This window comes from Typopeltis vanoorti, chromosome 26, assembly GCF_054136105.1.
Source record: "Typopeltis vanoorti isolate ZY-2024b chromosome 26, IOZ_Tvanoo_1.0, whole genome shotgun sequence".
NCBI lineage: Eukaryota > Metazoa > Arthropoda > Arachnida > Uropygi > Thelyphonidae > Typopeltis > Typopeltis vanoorti.
In genome coordinates this window covers 1-17095 of record NC_143574.1, presented here as the reverse complement: position 1 = coordinate 17095, position 17095 = coordinate 1, and the positions used below count along the sequence as shown (strand labels likewise).

The 17095-nt window shown below is 35.1% G+C and overlaps 1 protein-coding gene across 1 annotated transcript; it reads right to left on the bottom strand.

The window, feature by feature from the left end:
* Positions 1 to 2350: 2350 nt before the first annotated feature.
* Positions 2351 to 13080, bottom strand: LOC150092254 (uncharacterized; the record flags this gene model as incomplete). Its single annotated transcript, XM_090414830.1, has 3 exons — positions 2351 to 2368; positions 2794 to 3177; positions 12944 to 13080. Coding segments are annotated over 3 exons (539 nt in total), but the record flags the coding sequence as incomplete, so codon positions are not given.
* Between the last annotated feature and the right edge of the window lie 4015 nt (positions 13081 to 17095).

Sequence of the window (17095 nt, the reverse complement as noted above, 5' to 3'; positions counted from 1 at the left end):
CCTCTGTCCAGGCTTTCTGAACTATGCAGTGCAGCCACTGTAAGACTCTTATACCACCATACTTCAGCATTTCTGGTCGAATATCATCTACTCCTGCTGCCTTTCCATACTTCAAGCCTTTGATGGCTTTTTCTACTTCAAGTATGGATATGTATTTCCTGACTGCATGCCTGGTCAGTGTTTTTTACCACTGTGCTATCATCACTGCTTGTTTCATTTAGCAGTTTTTCAAAGTAATTACTCCATACTTCAAGGATATCTTTTTCTTCCGTTTTCATGTCACCTTTATCATCTCTAATTCCTTTTACAGCACTCTTTCCTCCATTCTTAAGCTTCTTCAACAACCTCCAGAATATTTTGCCACCTTCTTGATATTTATTTTCTATATTCTTGCCAAAGTCCTCCCATGACTTTTGTTTATCTAGTTTTACACAGTGTTTAGCATTCTTGCATTTGTCTCTGTATTCTTTAAGAGCACAAGCTGATTTATTTGCCAGGAACTTTTGATGGTGCTTTCTTCTTTTCCTTCACTGACTCTTTAACTTCCTGTGTCCACCATGGAGTTCTAATTTTTCTATCCTTGCAGACAACTTCACCACATGCCTCTCTAGTTGAATTAATCAGGGCTTTCTTCAAGGCTTACCATTGAATCTCCAAGGTTTGATTCCTGTTCACAAACTTTTTCATTTTTTCTTCAATAATCTTTGTGTATTTTAGTCTTCAGTTCACATCGGAGAGCTGCTCAACTTTTATTCGCTTTAAAACTTTCTTACATGTTATTCTTTTCAATATGAAATTCAATTTTATCCTGTTCAAGACTAAATAGTGATCACTTCCAATTTCAAATCCTCTGTACACTCTGGTGTCCTGCACCAGGGAGAAAACATCACTTTCAACAATAACATAGTCAATGAGACTTTTCTTATTCCTTGCCTCTTCTCTCCATGCGAATTTGTGCACATTTTTATGTTGGAACATGGTGTTAGTAATAACCAGTCCATGTCCTGAGCAGAAATCCAAAAGATATTTGCCATTATTATTAGCTTTGCTCTTTTCTCCAAATTTTCCCAAAATATTTTTGTATGTCTGACCATCACTTCATACTCTGCTGTTTAGATCTCCAACAAGGACCAACTTTTCCTTTTTCATTGTGTCAGTTGCTTTTTCTAAAGCATCAAAAAATTCCTCCACTTCTACCTTAGTAGAACCTTCTGTGGGACCATAGGCACAAATAAGTCTCATTGTCCAGTTCCCCATTCTCATATTTGCCCACATTACTCTACTTGAGACTGACTGCCATTCAAGAAGATTAGCCTCGTATTTTGTGTTGAATACTATGGCTACTCCTTCTTTTCCTTGATTGTCATTGCCTGAATATAACATTTTGTATTTATTGCTCAGAAAGATCTCACCCGTTTTGGTCTTTTTTGTTTCAGTCACTCCTATTATGTCAATCTGGTACTTATCTAATTCCTCAGCTAGCTCCATTTCTTTGCCTTTCAGGCTTCTTATGTTGATAGTACCGATCTTTAACTCTGGTGATGTTGAGTTGAGGTGTGTTTTCAGATTTGTTCCAGTAGCTGGCTTTTTGCTGTTCGTCCTGGTTCCCTGGCAAAAACATGTTTAACCGGGCAACACCCCAGCGGGCATGAAATTTTGTCATGTTGTACCATCATTTTTTATTTTGGTTTAACCAAAGAATACAATTTGGTCAGCTAAATCCCAAATTGCCAGCCCATCCTCATTCGTTCAGTATCCAAGCAGATACCCAACAGGGTGCACTACAAGAAGGTGAGGATTGGACATAAGGTCAGAAGCCCTGGTCAGTTCTCCGCATTCCTTTAAAGGCTATGTGGAGGTCTCTTCTCAGTTATACAGCTTTGATCCTTAAGCACCCCCATATACTAAGGAAATAAATAAACTAAGGAATTCATATCACAATAATCATTAATTACAATAAGTTTCCATTTTGTAGAACAATTTCTTCCCACGAAATAGAAATGAAATATATACTTTTACAAAACTTAATTAATTTATTTTTTAATGTGAAGCCATCTACAGAAGGTTGTAAAACTACAGTACATTCGCACTATGTTTAAGCTAATTTGATGTTCTGGGAAACCAGAATATTCTGGGAAACATAGATCAGAAGAATTTTTGCAAGCCTATTCATACTTCCTGTAAGCAGGGTGATAGTGATCTCACTCACACTGGTGATGAAATTCATCACCAGTGTGAGTGAGATCATCTATTCATCTATTGCCTAAAAAACATTAATTTATATCGATGTCCACAGTGGGATTGAAGCTGATAGTTCATTGACTGGAGAGTAGATATGGTACTCATTTGGTTAACTAGGCTGATCAAACTGAATGGAAATAAAAAAAATTTTAAAAAAATAAAAATACTAATACTACTAATAATTTAACAGTGTCCAAAGACTAAATTCAAAATGAAGCTAACCACCACAGTATCGGCTACTAATTTATTTAAACACTCCTTTGTTATGCACAGCATATACAAAATAAGAAGCAGAAAACATGGGTTTTAAAACTTTTAACAAGACACATTAACTTAATTTCATTTACAATAAAAATCAAATTGTTTCTAATAGTCTGACCATACACAGAATCCTTTCATAAACATAATTCCCTATAATTATGCACTTAAAGAACAATTTTGTTTTGTTTTATTACCACATTTCATTGTAAATATTTGAACCTAAAACAAACAACCTAAAGTTTGAAGAAAAAGTAGCAGGAATCAAGGAACAAAATCTTTTAAATATCTTACCTGTGAAGGTGAAAATGGGAGTGGCTTGATTGGAGTATTGTTGTTAACAGGAGTAAGGGAATAAAGAGAACTACTAAAGTCCAAATTTCCAGTTGAAGTAATGCCTGCAGGTGTTTCAGATCTTACACACAGGGTTTCCATCTGTGATATATTCTGATTTTGGTCCTCTCTTCTAATTGGTGACACATAAACTTGCGTTGCAATAGGCCTAATTTCACCCTGAGATACCACTAAATTGTTAGTTCCTTGCTGATTACATAAAACATCACTGTCCATATTAAACTGGTTGGAAGCTGCAACTGGATGGACTATTGGATCACTATTACCAAAAACATCATTCTCTAATTGTTCAGAACTGTCAAGAACTGACACATTAGATGACTTCTAATTTAAAAAATTAAGGAGAAGATGTGATACTATAAGTAATTTTTTTTTCTGTTATTGTTATACTAAGTTCCTAAAAAAAAAAAAAAAAAAAAAAAAAAAAGATAAAAACACCTTAACATTATTTATATGAAGATAGCATATCAATCATTTTTAGCAAAAGAGAAGGATTCAAAAAATTTCATCAGTGTACAGATTTCTGGGCTAGGTATGTGTTGCATGATGTTTTCTGGAATCAGTTAAATAGAGAAGAACCTTCATTTAAGGGAAATGAAAAACTGGTTATAACGTCATTCTTTGCCTGTGAACTTTATGATAAACCTTTATGATTTCTTTATGATAAACCTTTGCTAGGACATGACAGGAATTATAATGTTGTCAGAAGAAACTGATTAAATAAAAGAAGAGCAGAAGGCAGGGGAAATATTATTAATTATCAAAAAAGTTTAGACTGAGATAATGATTATACAAATTTATATTAAAGAAAAGAAGTGAGACAGGGTGGCACTTAATAAGAGGCTACACAGCTAAGAATGGGAGTATATTACCATAATGGAGAATGCAGTGATAATATTATGGCTAGTAATTCTGTGAGAAAGCAAACTGCAAAAAATTATAAATAAGGGATTTTAATATGCCAGCCTGGCTGGCCGAGTGGTTAGCGTGTCTGCTCTCCAGCCAAAAGACTGTGGGTTCGAATCTTGTCATGGGCATGAATGCTTCTGATTGTCTGTGAAAATACTATTGGAAGTAGTGGACAGTAGATGGCATTGGTGTAGATGATGCGGCTTGCTGTAGTTAGAGGATTGAGTGTTGTGGAGAAAGAGAGTTGTAGAGCAAGTGACCTCGATGAGTCTGGGACTCTCTGGAGGTGTTGAGTAATAATAATAATATAGATGATAATGACTAATAAAATGAAACATTTGTTAATACAATAGATAGTAAATTTTTGGAGCAACTTAATGATAGTTATTTGAAGCAACACAAACGTGCAGACTGAGTGGAGAGAAGTGGAGGAAGATCATGATTTAATAATGGCATCAGAGAAATTAACAAAAAACTACATGAATTATCTTGAACATATATGATAGTGACCATCTGATATTAACAAGGAAATTAAAACTAAGAGATTAGGAAGCATTAAGATGCAATTTCAATGCATAATGTAATGAGACAATTAAACCATGTCATTTACTTTATTCATTTTGAATTAGTATCCTATATTAACTGGAGACATTTAATGAACGATACTAATCCAGAATGAACAAAGCAAATGACATTATTACATAATTTCATGTTTAAATTTAGTCATAATTTCATGTTTAAACTTATTCACTACAGACATTGTGTCTGTAGTGAATAAGCTAAGCTCATTCACTACAGACACAATGTCATGCTAAAATAAATTCACTGTAACTATCAACTATAAAACCTATTTCTGCAGTCTCTCTACTGGTATGCTATAGCAAGTCAACCATATAACAAATATAGGTGCCAACTATTGTTTGTTAAATTGTTAAGCCACATTTGAATTACAGCTAGCTAGGAAGGGAAAGATCAACTCTTGTAGCTTTTTTATAGATTAATACGTTACTTTACTTAATCCTTCCTCTTCTATCATTTACAGTGTCGAGGTTATTCTTGAACTTTGCAACCATAACTTTAACTCAAGGATAAGGTGATTGGCCCTATGCCTCCCGTGTGTTCACGGGGTCAGTTTGCCTGTTCTGGAGGACGAAAAACCCAAGTTTCCAGTGAAAAAACCTGCTACCTCCATATGAAACCGGCTAATTCACTTTCGTCGAAAGAGACCAGATAAAGGTTCCTCATGTCACTGATGGGAATCGAACCCAGGCCTTTCCGACCAAAGGGCTTCATCTATAACAACTGAGCTACAGAAGCTTTGTAGATTGATTATATATAAAAAAGGTGTAAGGATTATAAAAACAAATTAAACAGGACTGCCTTCTCAGAAGTAAGTGCTGGTTAGCTTTTTTAATCCACACATAACATTTATTTGCTTATAGGACTTGCAGTCTCTTGTGTGTGTGTGTGTGGGAGAGATATAAAAAAAAATTAATTTGAAAATCCTAACTAATCTGAAAAATCTACCTATGGTAGCAGATTAATAAGTATTTTGAGAGTGTATATGTTTTCTATTCAAATAATGCTGAAGGAAAGTTGTGATTTATTTGGATTTATTGGTGTGATTTATTTGGATTTTGAAAAAGGGTCTGTTGCATATGAAAACCTCCTAATTTATATTTATCGAATAAATATTGAGAATTACATAATGAGAAAGGAAGGAAACCGGTCCAGCCACTTCAGGCCGCAAAAGAGTAGACTGGTGATTTCCCACTGGGCAATGAAAGTGCTCTCCAAACCACTTAACATATTGATTAATGACAGGCTAAAATATTAACAGTAAAATTTCATTCTTTCTCTCTCTGTCACTGACTGAAGCTAGATAGAGTAGTTAAATGTTTGGATAATTAGAAAGTAGGAGAGACAGAAGAAGAGAGAGAGAGGTATGGGAATGCTAGAAGAGGAGAGAATAGGAGCAGTAGAGGAGAGGGAATGAGAGAGACGTATGGGAATGATAGAAGAGGAGAGAATGGAAACAGTAGAAGAGAGGGAGTGAGAGAGAGAGAGTTATGGGAATGATAGACGAGGAGGAGAATGGAAACAGTCAGAGAGAGGAAATGAGAAGAATGCGAGGGAGTGCTGGAACCAGGGACAGAGTGATGCGAGGACACCAGGTAAATAGGGGAACACAGAGAGAAAGGGTTAGAGGAGAGAGAGCGAGAGATGCAGGTGAGAAATCAAGGAACAGTGGTTAGAGGTGTGATGTATGGAGACTCGATGATTTCTGGTGTGCAAGATAGGATGCAGAGGTGTGTTTGCCTGGAGGGATGATAGAAAATGTGGCTATGGCAATTAAGAGGGGTGAAAGGATGGATGAAATGATTGTGATGGTGGGCACGAATGACTTGAGAGGCAGTGTAAATCAGGCGGCGAGAGATCTGAGATTCTTGCTTGAAGTTGTGCAAAAGAAAACACAGAGAGGGAAAATTGTGTGTGTGTGTTGCCCAGGTATGATAGTGACAAGCTGAGCAGAAAAGCAGCAATACTGAATCGCATGATAGCCAGAATGTGTGAGAAGAGAGGATTGGAAAACATGGATGCTTGGAGGGTATTTGAGGATAGAAGGGAACTGTATGCTGGAGACTGCTTGCATTTGAATGAGGAAGGACAAAGGCATCTGGAAAGATGGCTGTTTTCTGAACGAGTCAGTGTGTCAATGCAGGGAAACTAGACTTCCCAGGGCAGATGGTAGCAGGAGTGGCTTCTTGTGGGAATGGGTGCTTGGGGGAAGGGAGACGACATCGGGTAACATTGAGCCCAGGGGGGTAAAGGGGGAGGGACAATGATAGGTATAGAAGCAGTGACGTTTTTATGCTCTATACTAATGCTAGGAGTATCCGAAATAAAGGAGATGAATTGGTGGCACTGATAGCATCAACCTGGCCAAAGATTATTAGGATCTCTCAGACTTGGTTGATGGAGGATGATATAATAACTGGAATTGAAGTGGCAGGGGTACAGCATTTTCGACAGGATAGGAAACGAAAACGTGGTGGTGGAGTACTGCTTATGATAAGTGATGACTTATGTCCTCTAAGAGTGGAGGCTTTGGAAGGCAGTGACAGAAATGGTTTTGAAAGCATATGGTGTGAGGTAGAAGTGGCCAAGACAGGATATTTAGTGGAGTGTTGCTATAAACCAGGGAGCACAGAGGGTGGGGACCAGGAGATGTTTAGGCAGTTGAGCTTGGCAAGTGCAAGAAGAGTGACTGTTATGAGAGATTTTAACTACAGCAGTATAAGCTGGGAAGAGGAAAATGCAAGTAGTAAGAAGGGGATAGAATTTCTGGAATTCTTGAGGGACAAATGTCTTCGGCAGCATGTAATAGAGGGAACAAGAGGTTCAAGTGTTTGGGATTTGATCATAGCATCAGAAGAGCTGATAATAAGTGAGATGACATCTCTCCCACCAGCTGGAGAGAGTGACCATGTGGTTTTGACTTGGAAGGTGAACAGACATGCAGGTGTATCAAAGAAAAGGGAATGTATGTGGAATTATAAGGCAGCTGATTATAGTACTCTTAGGTATCAACTAGTGGCAGTTCCATGGAGGGCAGAATTGGAAGGCCAGGATATCATTAGTGCTTGGGAAATTGTGAAAGAATATTTGTTAGCAGCAATAGTAAGCTGTATTCCACAGGTGAAGAAGCAGACACAATTTGGTGTAAAGTGGATGACAAACGATATCAAACAGGAACTGCAGTTGAAAAAGAGATTATGGAAGATATATAAGGAGAGGGGTGGAGGACAGATACACGAAGAATATAAGACGCAGGGCAGGAGAGTGACCAGAATGGTGAGGAAAGCAAAATTGGAATATGAGAAGAGACTGGCACTAAGATCCAAAGGAATTTGGATCTTAGTGCCAGTCTTAGGAATCTTAGGGCTTAGGAATTTTTTAGCTATGTGGCCAGTAGGCGGAGAAATGATTGTGGAAAAATGACACTACGGGATAAAAATAGGAATAGAGTGACTGAAAGGTACCCAGGGAATGGAAGGTAAGATAGTGCCACTGCATAAAGGCAATAGCAGACTGGAAGGGTCTAATTATAGGCCTGTTTGCGTGTCATCAGTAGTTGTTAAGTAGTTGATCCCTCACTAATTTCTTATTGGAGAAATTAGTGAGGGACTATATACAGTTGGGAAGATGAGAGTAATGTTATCTGTGAGAATCAACATGGATTTGTTAAGGGGTGCTTTTGTTTCAGTAATATGATTGCTTTTTTTAAAATAAAGTGACAAGAGCAGTTGATGAGGGAAAGGCATATACTGCCATTTTTTTGGATTTTGCAAAGGTGTTTGACAGGGTGCCACATGATAAGCTGATATTTAAATTGCAGTACATGGGTTTAAATGTAAATGTAAGAAGGGGATAGAATTTCTGGGGGTGATGATTGATTGATGATTGATCAAATGGATTCAGGATTGGCTGACTGATAGGTATCAGAGAGTTGTGTATGGTGGGGCAATATCAAGGACGCAGAAGGTTACAAGTGGGGTTCCAACTGGGACCTGTATTGTTCAACCTTTATATCAATGATATTGTCAATGAATTGCAAGGGGACATTCAGTTGTTTGCGGATGATGTGAAGCTGGGAAGGGTTATCAGTAATAGTGCAAATGTGGTGGCCCTGCAAGATGATTTGAATAAACTAGAAAGATGGGCAAATGAATGGGGGTGTCGGTTCAATGCAGCAAAATGTAGTCTTGAGGTTTGGGATCCATCGATGAGAGGATGCATACTCGATTGGAGGAGCTGTACTGGAGGAGGTAGGGGAGACAAGAGATCTAGGGGTTATGATTGATAGAAAACTGAAATTCAGGGAGCATATTGCAAAGGTGGTGAGGGTAACTCAGAGGATTGCTGCAATACTGAGAAGGATGCTGACCTGCAGAGATAAAAGAGTTATCATTCCGTTATATTAATAGTCTAAGTGTGGTCTGATCAGACCACACTTAGACTATTGTTCTCAGATTTGGTCCTCCCTAGGATTTGAAGGGGATAAATTGACTGTGGAAAGGGTACAGAGGCAGATAACAAAATATGGTTTAGGACTGTACAATATGAGTTATGAGGATCGACTGAGGGAATGTGGACTGCAGAGTTTGGTGGATAGAAGGAGAGGTGATATGATCAAGACTTTTAAACTGTTAAGAGGCAGTTACAGGGTAGACATTGGAGAGTTCTTTCACTTGGTGGAACAGTAGGAAGGAGCGATGACAAGGAGCCATTCCTGGAGGTTACGAAAGGAGGCTGTGCGCAAAAGGGTGAGGAGTGGTTTCTTTGCTTGGAGGGTGGTTGAACCTTGGGATGCATTGCCTGAGAGAGCGGTTGGAGTGGGAACAGTCAATGGGTTCAAGGAGTGGTATGATAAACTTTGTGTTTCCTAAAAACGACCTCCCATGATGAGTCTTTTGACTCCTTGGAGGCCTGGATAATAGTAATAATAATAATAAACTTCAACTATTCACAGCAGATTAAAATTTAATCTGGACAAATGAAGACCTGATTGGGTAAGAAAGTAGAATCAGATGGATACTAGCTGAATGGCAAAGCTTCAGAAACACTTAATGAATAAAAAAATTTGGGTGTTTGGATGATAAAGAATTGAAGTTCAGAAATCATACTGATAATACAATAATACAAGTATTATAGCATTATAAAATGTTTACAAAGAGGAGAATTATCACAAAGGGGTTGGGTTCATTATTTATTGTTAAGATTAAAAATCTTTAGCATACAGCTTCCAGAAACAGTTATAGAAGAAGCAGTGAACATGGATAGCTTAAGGCAGATAACTGTTGAATAAAAGTAAACACTGCATGTTGATTATATGTAATTTGGCACTATTCATATGTCAGTATTGTTCTTGTGTGTGTTGCAAATACATTCATAAAAATAAATAAATAAATAAATAAAAATTGTCAGAAGGGAGGAAAGGAAAATGTTAAGCTATGAGAGTAAATATGTAGAAGTCAACCTAATGGTACACTTGCTGTTCATTATTCTTTATTTAACGTCACTAAGTTTGTGCAGCAGACCAACACCGTCTCACAGTTCAACTTCAAACCCATAGAACAAATTTCTCCTCTTCTTTGTTTATCCCTTCCATTGCTGCCCCGTGGATGTTTACCATTCACAGTACTAGCATATTATAAGTTGACCAACCTATTGTGGATGGGTTCTCCATATATATATATATTTATTTATTTATTTATTTATTTATGACTCTTCCCCACTGTATGAAATGCCAGGCCATAGGAGCAAGGCAACTTGGATACATATCCTTCTACAGTACAATGAAGAGTGACTGAGACATGAGCATATGACCTTGTAGGATATCTGCTATCTAGCGATATCTGATTATCTGACATTAATTTTTTAGCACAGCCGAATTTGATAAAATAATTAAATAAAAGGAAAGGATAACTTTTGTGGTTTTTATTATTTATCATGTAGTTAAACATTTTCAAAAAAAAATGTATAGTGGAAAAATGCATTATTTCTTGTAATAAATAGAAATGTTAATATAAGAAATATAAAAATGTTAATATAAAAAAATATAAGAATGCTTTGTCACTTGGCCCACTGAAAATGATTTGATATGATATTTTTATTTATAAAAAAAAAGGACTTGTCACTAGTGCGGTGTTTTTTTTTTTATTTCTGGAACATAAACTTGAGTGAAGAAGTTATTGAACTTTCCAACGACGTTTTCACAGCATGGAAGAAATGCTGACTTGTTTGCAAGTGCACTTCACATCACCGCCATGTTGATTACCATGTCAGAGTAGTGCACTTGCGCGAACATTGTACTTTCAAAAAGGAAGTTGAATGAGTGCAAGAGAGAAAAATAGAACAGCTGCCATGTTCATGAAAACAGAAAAAGCGACAATGTTCCAGATTAGGGAGCTGGAAGTTTTAAGGGAATCTCTGAGGCCAAAAAAGGTAGATAAGAGTGTCATGAGGGAAACAAATAGTTATCCTAAAATTAACAGATGAATTTCCTTTATATGAAGTAAAGTTGTGACAGATAAAAAGTGATTATAGAGATTCTCCTGAAGCAAAGGACAGTTTTTTTTTGTTTTTTTTTGATATGGTATGTAGAAAGCGTATTCCGGCTAAGTGCTGTAAACCCGTAAGGAATGAACTTTTTTTGTATTTAAGGATAATAATAAAGCTACTACAAGGAAACTGGGAACTTTAAAATTATCTTCATGCTCTAAAGATATGAAAGAAATACGTTCTTTTTTTGAGAAAGATTATACAAAAGTTATTTTTTTGTTTTAGAGGAAAAACAGGTATGAGTTAAGAAATTTATATTTTATGGCCATGATTGACAACTGAAGAAACTGTGTTAAGTTTAAGGTTTGTATATTCTCAAAAAATTCTGTGATTTAGTATTAACCAATTATTTCTCTTTGAAATAACTGGTTCCTAATAGGGAAGTAGAAACACACTATAAAACAACCAAGAATAAAACTTTTAACTAGTATAAACGATTTCTAATAACTGAATCAATGTGGTTTATTTTTTTATCCAATAACTAAGTTTTACATCACAAAATATTGTATATGTATATATATATATTTCTCAATAAACTTTAATGACTGTTATCTTCATACGCTAAAGATATGAAAGAAATACGTTCTTTTTTTGAGAAAGATTATATACAAAAGTTATTTTTTTGTTTTAGAGGGAAAACGGGTATGAGTTATCCTAAAATTAACAGATGAATTTTTGTTAATTTTAGGATAACTATTTGTTTCCCTCATGACACTCTTATCTACCTTTTTGGCTTCAGAGATTCCCTTAAAACTTCAAACTCCCTAATCTGGAACATTGTCTCTTTTTCTGTTTTCATGAACATGGCAGCAGTTCTATTTTTCTCTCTAGCACTCATTCAACTTCCTTTTTTTTTTAATAATATTCCAACCGAGTAAAATTTAATTCTGAAAATATATATATATATTTGCAATAAAAACAAAAATAAAAATTTTAATTTGCTATGAGTCATAATTCCCTACCAGTGCACAGATCGCTGTCTGTAGAGAGGAATTAGACTACAGCCTGCAATTGTAGTGAACTGTTATAATTTGCTTTGCTCTTCATTTATTATCATTTTAATTTAAAATTATGTGCTCCACTGTAAATAATTTGAAATAAATGTCATGAAAAAAGAAAACAGAATTTGAGAATACTAAATACAGTATGAAGAATTTAATCCTATCCCTAAGTTTATATTACAAAGACTTAGAGGCTTTTGAAACAAATTAAGTTTAGTCTAAGAAATTTGGAAAGTGATGATCCAAGTTTTGAACAAAGATCACAGATCTCAGCCACACTCAGGGATGCCCTGTCATGCTACAGAGAAATTCATCGAGTTCAGAAGATATACGTCAATTTCTTTTTTTTTTATTTTAAAAAGCTCTAAAACAGTCAATACTGTAACATTTTTAACAATTCACTTTTGCATAATAAAATACATGTGTTTATTTATCATTTTGTTAAGTACCAATTAGCATATATTTATATGCTAATCCCACCCATGAAGATTGTAGTGTGTGTGTGTGTGTGTGTGTGTGTGTGTGTGTGTGTGTGTGTGTGTGTGTGTGTGTGTGTGTGTGTGTGTGTGTGTGTGAGAGAGAGAGAGAGAGAGAGAGAGAGTGAGTGAACATGTGTACAGAACGAAGGTGGAGTAGAATAAGGAACTGCTCTAGAAAACAAACACGATATTTTTCAAAGTGGTGGTCTCATACCAGGTGACAAAAATCATCTCTGACATTAAGACAATGAGAGACATCCATATCACAGAAGGATCAAACCTTGTTTACTGGAAAGTGTAGATGCTACAAACTCTACAGAGACATATTCTGTAGTCAATAATAAAATGCATGTAGCTGACACTAAAATATACATATAATCACCATGTTTTTTTTTTCAAAAGTCCTACTTTTAAATTTTATTTTTTGCTATAAGAAACAATTTTCTATTTTCAAAAAAAAGCAATCTGCACATGGTATATTTTTTTCATAACAAGCACTTTTCTGGATTTCCACTTACAAGGGGTGAAGGATAAATATAAGAAAGCACAGTGTAAACATTTAAGATATAAGGATACAGATCTTCTTCTTTTACCCCTTCGGAGAATAGGAGGTGTGGCCAGTTTCGAGACAAGAGGAGAAGTAATTGAAATTAGCCCTCCACAACCGACTTCTTGTCTTAATGCTTGAATGGAATTTCCATCAAATTTGCATCCTAAAAAAGGAAAATTCATATCAATTAGATTATTAAAATAAATCAAATCATTTTAATTTAAATAATTCAAAAAAAAAAAAGCACAAAACTTTTTTTTTACTGCAGTCTGACAATTAAGATCTAAACAGCTTAATCAACTGGTAATTATTTGTGTGATTATAAACCAATGTGTTGGTGACTCAAGCTCAACAGGAGACTGATTGATGTCTTATCCAGGTGTGCTTTAGATCAGCGCTTCCCAAATGGGGGGGTCGTTAGTTTTGATGAAGGAAGCCGTGAAATAATGAAAACAAATTTTAAATGTTTTAAGACTAAGTGTGTCATGTCAAATGTGTATGTAAGATGCTAAAAATGTAATATTTGCATTTGATTTTTGCAATATTCACTGTGTATGTTTTGTATTGAATATAAATACAATAAATATTATAATAATATGTCTATATTATGGGGGTTTTTTTTCGATGTGGGCCATGAAATATTTTAATTTTTTAAGGGGGGGGGGGGCTTTACATCCATAAGTTTGTGAAGCAGTGCTCTAGATAATGGATACACTTGAATAGGCAACACCATAACCAAATAAAAAATAACGTCTTGAACATGCAGCCTGACTAATTAGCTAACTCAGTCATCTTTCTTTAAATCCAATTAAGTTTTGTTTTTGTGAAAGTTCACCATATAGTGCAATGTTTAGGTATTTCTGGCTGTTAAAACACAGATATTTCAATTTTTCTCAGCCTATTATTATTACTTGCATTTAAAAAAAAAAAAATTACAGGTTTTTTTCATATACTTTTTGATACCTTCATTTATAATAGTGAACATAACAGCAATGCCTAAAGTTGCCAGTAACAGCCTGAAGTTGCCAGTAACTATATTTGGCTAAAATTATTAAATTTATGTATATTCCTTCAAACTGAATGCACACTTTTCTAATTCCTTTATTTCCTCCTCCTCCTCCCCATGTTACATTACATTATATGCACTGCTATTATGTTCCACTATTAATATAAATAAGAACATCAAGTGTAGAAAAACCATAACTCATTTATTGAGTGGGTCCTTACTGGAAACTTCAGGCATTGTAATTATGTTATGTTACTGCATTAGTATGTTGAAACATGAAATTTGTAAAATATTGGCAATTAATTTCGTTTAGTTCTTTGAAGCCCTGTGGAATGATAATTAAATGTCACATATACTTGGGTAGGTACACATTTTCAGTGAGTAACCTTATGGAATATGAAGTATAAAACCTGTTGGTTCAGTTAATTTTTTTTTTTTTAATATTTGTATTTGTATATAGTGTGATCATAGTATTTTAACTACCATTGCACCTGTTCCAAGTGAGACTAGTTAGATATGATGCCATATCTATAAATGTGGTAATGTATATCAAATGTGTGATTTATTGCAATCAAATCATTACTTTAAATGAAACATTACTCTTTTTGCCATAAACCACTAAGCTTTTAATAACTACTTTTTTTTTTCCTGATAAAATTAATACTGCAGTTAATACTAGTGCTAAACCTTAAAACTCAGTGAACTCTTACTATAGCAAATGTAGGAACCAATTTGATATAACAGTTATTACAAAATTACTGAGTTTTATTTTTGATTATAATGAAAAATTTCACTATAAAGCAGTTGCTATAATGAGAATTCACCAACATGTAGGCTTTAATTGTTATTTAAATGTTTAATTGACTTTAAGAGTTGACTTTAATTCTAAGATTAAAAAGATTTTTGCCAAGTATTAATCATGTCTTCTTTCAAACCACGGGAATCAGAGACGGTTCATTACACTGGACAACATGATCAGAAAAAATTATTTGATGAGGAACAGCGAAAAGATGTCTTCTACATGCAAAATTACTTTTATCAACAGAAAAATAAGGTAAATGGATTGTTTGTAGTTAATTCAAACAATCCTTATATTAACAGAAATATAAAAATCTTATATTTCTGTCTGTTAAGGCACTTTTTACTATATCAAGCCATCTACATCAGGGTCTTTCTCTGTGTCTTTTTCCTGCCAACCTGGCAAAGAACACTTGTTTTTTGCTAATCTTTCTTCTCCCAATCTGCTTAAATGACCATATCACATGAGATTAGCTCTACTAATCTACTGAAAATAAATAAGCAACAACATAAAATTTATTTTAAAAATTTATCTAGTGTTGTCTGCTGTGTGTTTGAATATAGTAGTTCATGAATAAATTGCTCATACTCATAATGCCTTTTGAAGTTGCTCTATGTTACACACCACGACAAAGTATTTATAGAGCTTCTTGTATCTGTGCATTGGTTCAGGAAGCTTCTAAAATTTGTTCTTCTACACTTGTATTAGGTTCAGTTTCTTCTACTAGTTTAAAGTACTCATCGGAAGAAGCTTGACATATTTCCAACGCTGTCACTGTAGCTACCACTATGTTGTTTTCAATATCCAACCAATTGCCAAATTCTTTTGACATATCATCTGGGATTTCATCAAAAATTTCGTTTATAAGATATTTAAATTCTACGGAAGAAGGAATTTCAGACTTTGTTTTAAAAAACCCACCTTTTTGGAAGCAGTTTTCAATAGTCTTCTCTGAGACATGCTTCCATGACATTGCTACCAAATACAATGCATCAAGAAGGGAAACCTTATTTGCAATTGCACTTGCATCAGATTGGTCTTTCAAGTTCAGCTATAACTCTCACACGAACTTCCCTGTAATAATAAGCTTTAAAAGCTCGTATGATGCCTTGGTCAGATAGTTGAATTAACAGTTGTAGTGTTTGAAGGAAGAAGATTACTTTGATGCTTTAGCAATAAATTGCTTTTGTGTGTGTGTGTGTGTGTGTGTGTGTGTGTGTGTGTGTGTGTGTGTGTGTGTGTGTGTGTGTGTGTGTGTGTGTGTGTGCGTGTGTGCGTGCACACGTGCGTGCGCGTTCAGTTGTCTGCTAACAACACAATTTTTTGCTTTAATTTAAGATCCCGTTTAACTAACCAATTGTTGAAATGGAATTAGTCATCCAAGCATTTGCACTAGAACAGTAGTCAACAGGCAAACTTTTAACACATTTAAAACACTGAGGATTTTTACTTTTTCCAATCACTAGGAGCTCTCATTTCTCACCTTCCATATTAGCACATAAAAAACTGTCAATGTTTTGAAGATTTAAATCCTTCAGTACTTTCATTTTTAAACAAATAAGTATGCTCAGACATTGCACAAAAATAGAGTCCTGTTTTGTCTGCATTGTAAATATCCTCAGGAGAATATTCAGCAATAATGTTTGGCCACTCAGTCTTAATCCACGCATCAGCCGATAAAAAAATCAGCTGATGACATCAGCACTTTTTTCTTCCCCATTAATAAGCTTGTACACAATATTCTCTCGCTTTTTCCACCTGTTAAACCATCCATCAGTTGCAGTGAAATTTTCTTTGCCCATTGTTTTTGCAAGTTCTGCTTTTTGATGCATCAAAGGCCATTAATCTCCCTGTCAGCCGAGGTGGATGAAATAGTGCCACTAAATTGCACTTCTTATCCATGTTATTCAATGAGTGTTACAGAATCGTATCCAGATTTAGCTGGATTTGTTTAGTAATCTAAACAAAATGTTAATGCTAATTCAACTTGAGTATCCTTACCAGATCAGGCTCTCTTCTGATCCATGTTCTCATTAGTAAGAGCTGAAGTTTCAATGTTTGATATGTTTCTAAAATTTTACACAAGTTGTGAAATTTTTAAACGTACAGCCGCACCATGTTGACACATTTTGGTCAGCTTATAATAGCACTCCAAAATTCTTTGCTTTTCTTGAAAATATAAATCTACATTTTTTACTTGCTTCTGCCATAATGCTAAGGGCTGTTTTAAAGAGCAATTAAAAGACAAATTCAATTACTGAAAGAGAGCACGAAAATTCGAAAAATCACAATTCGACTGTATTTATACCCACTTGCATTTGCATGGAAGAATTAAGATTTACGGAAGATTAAGAATATAAGATTACCCACCTG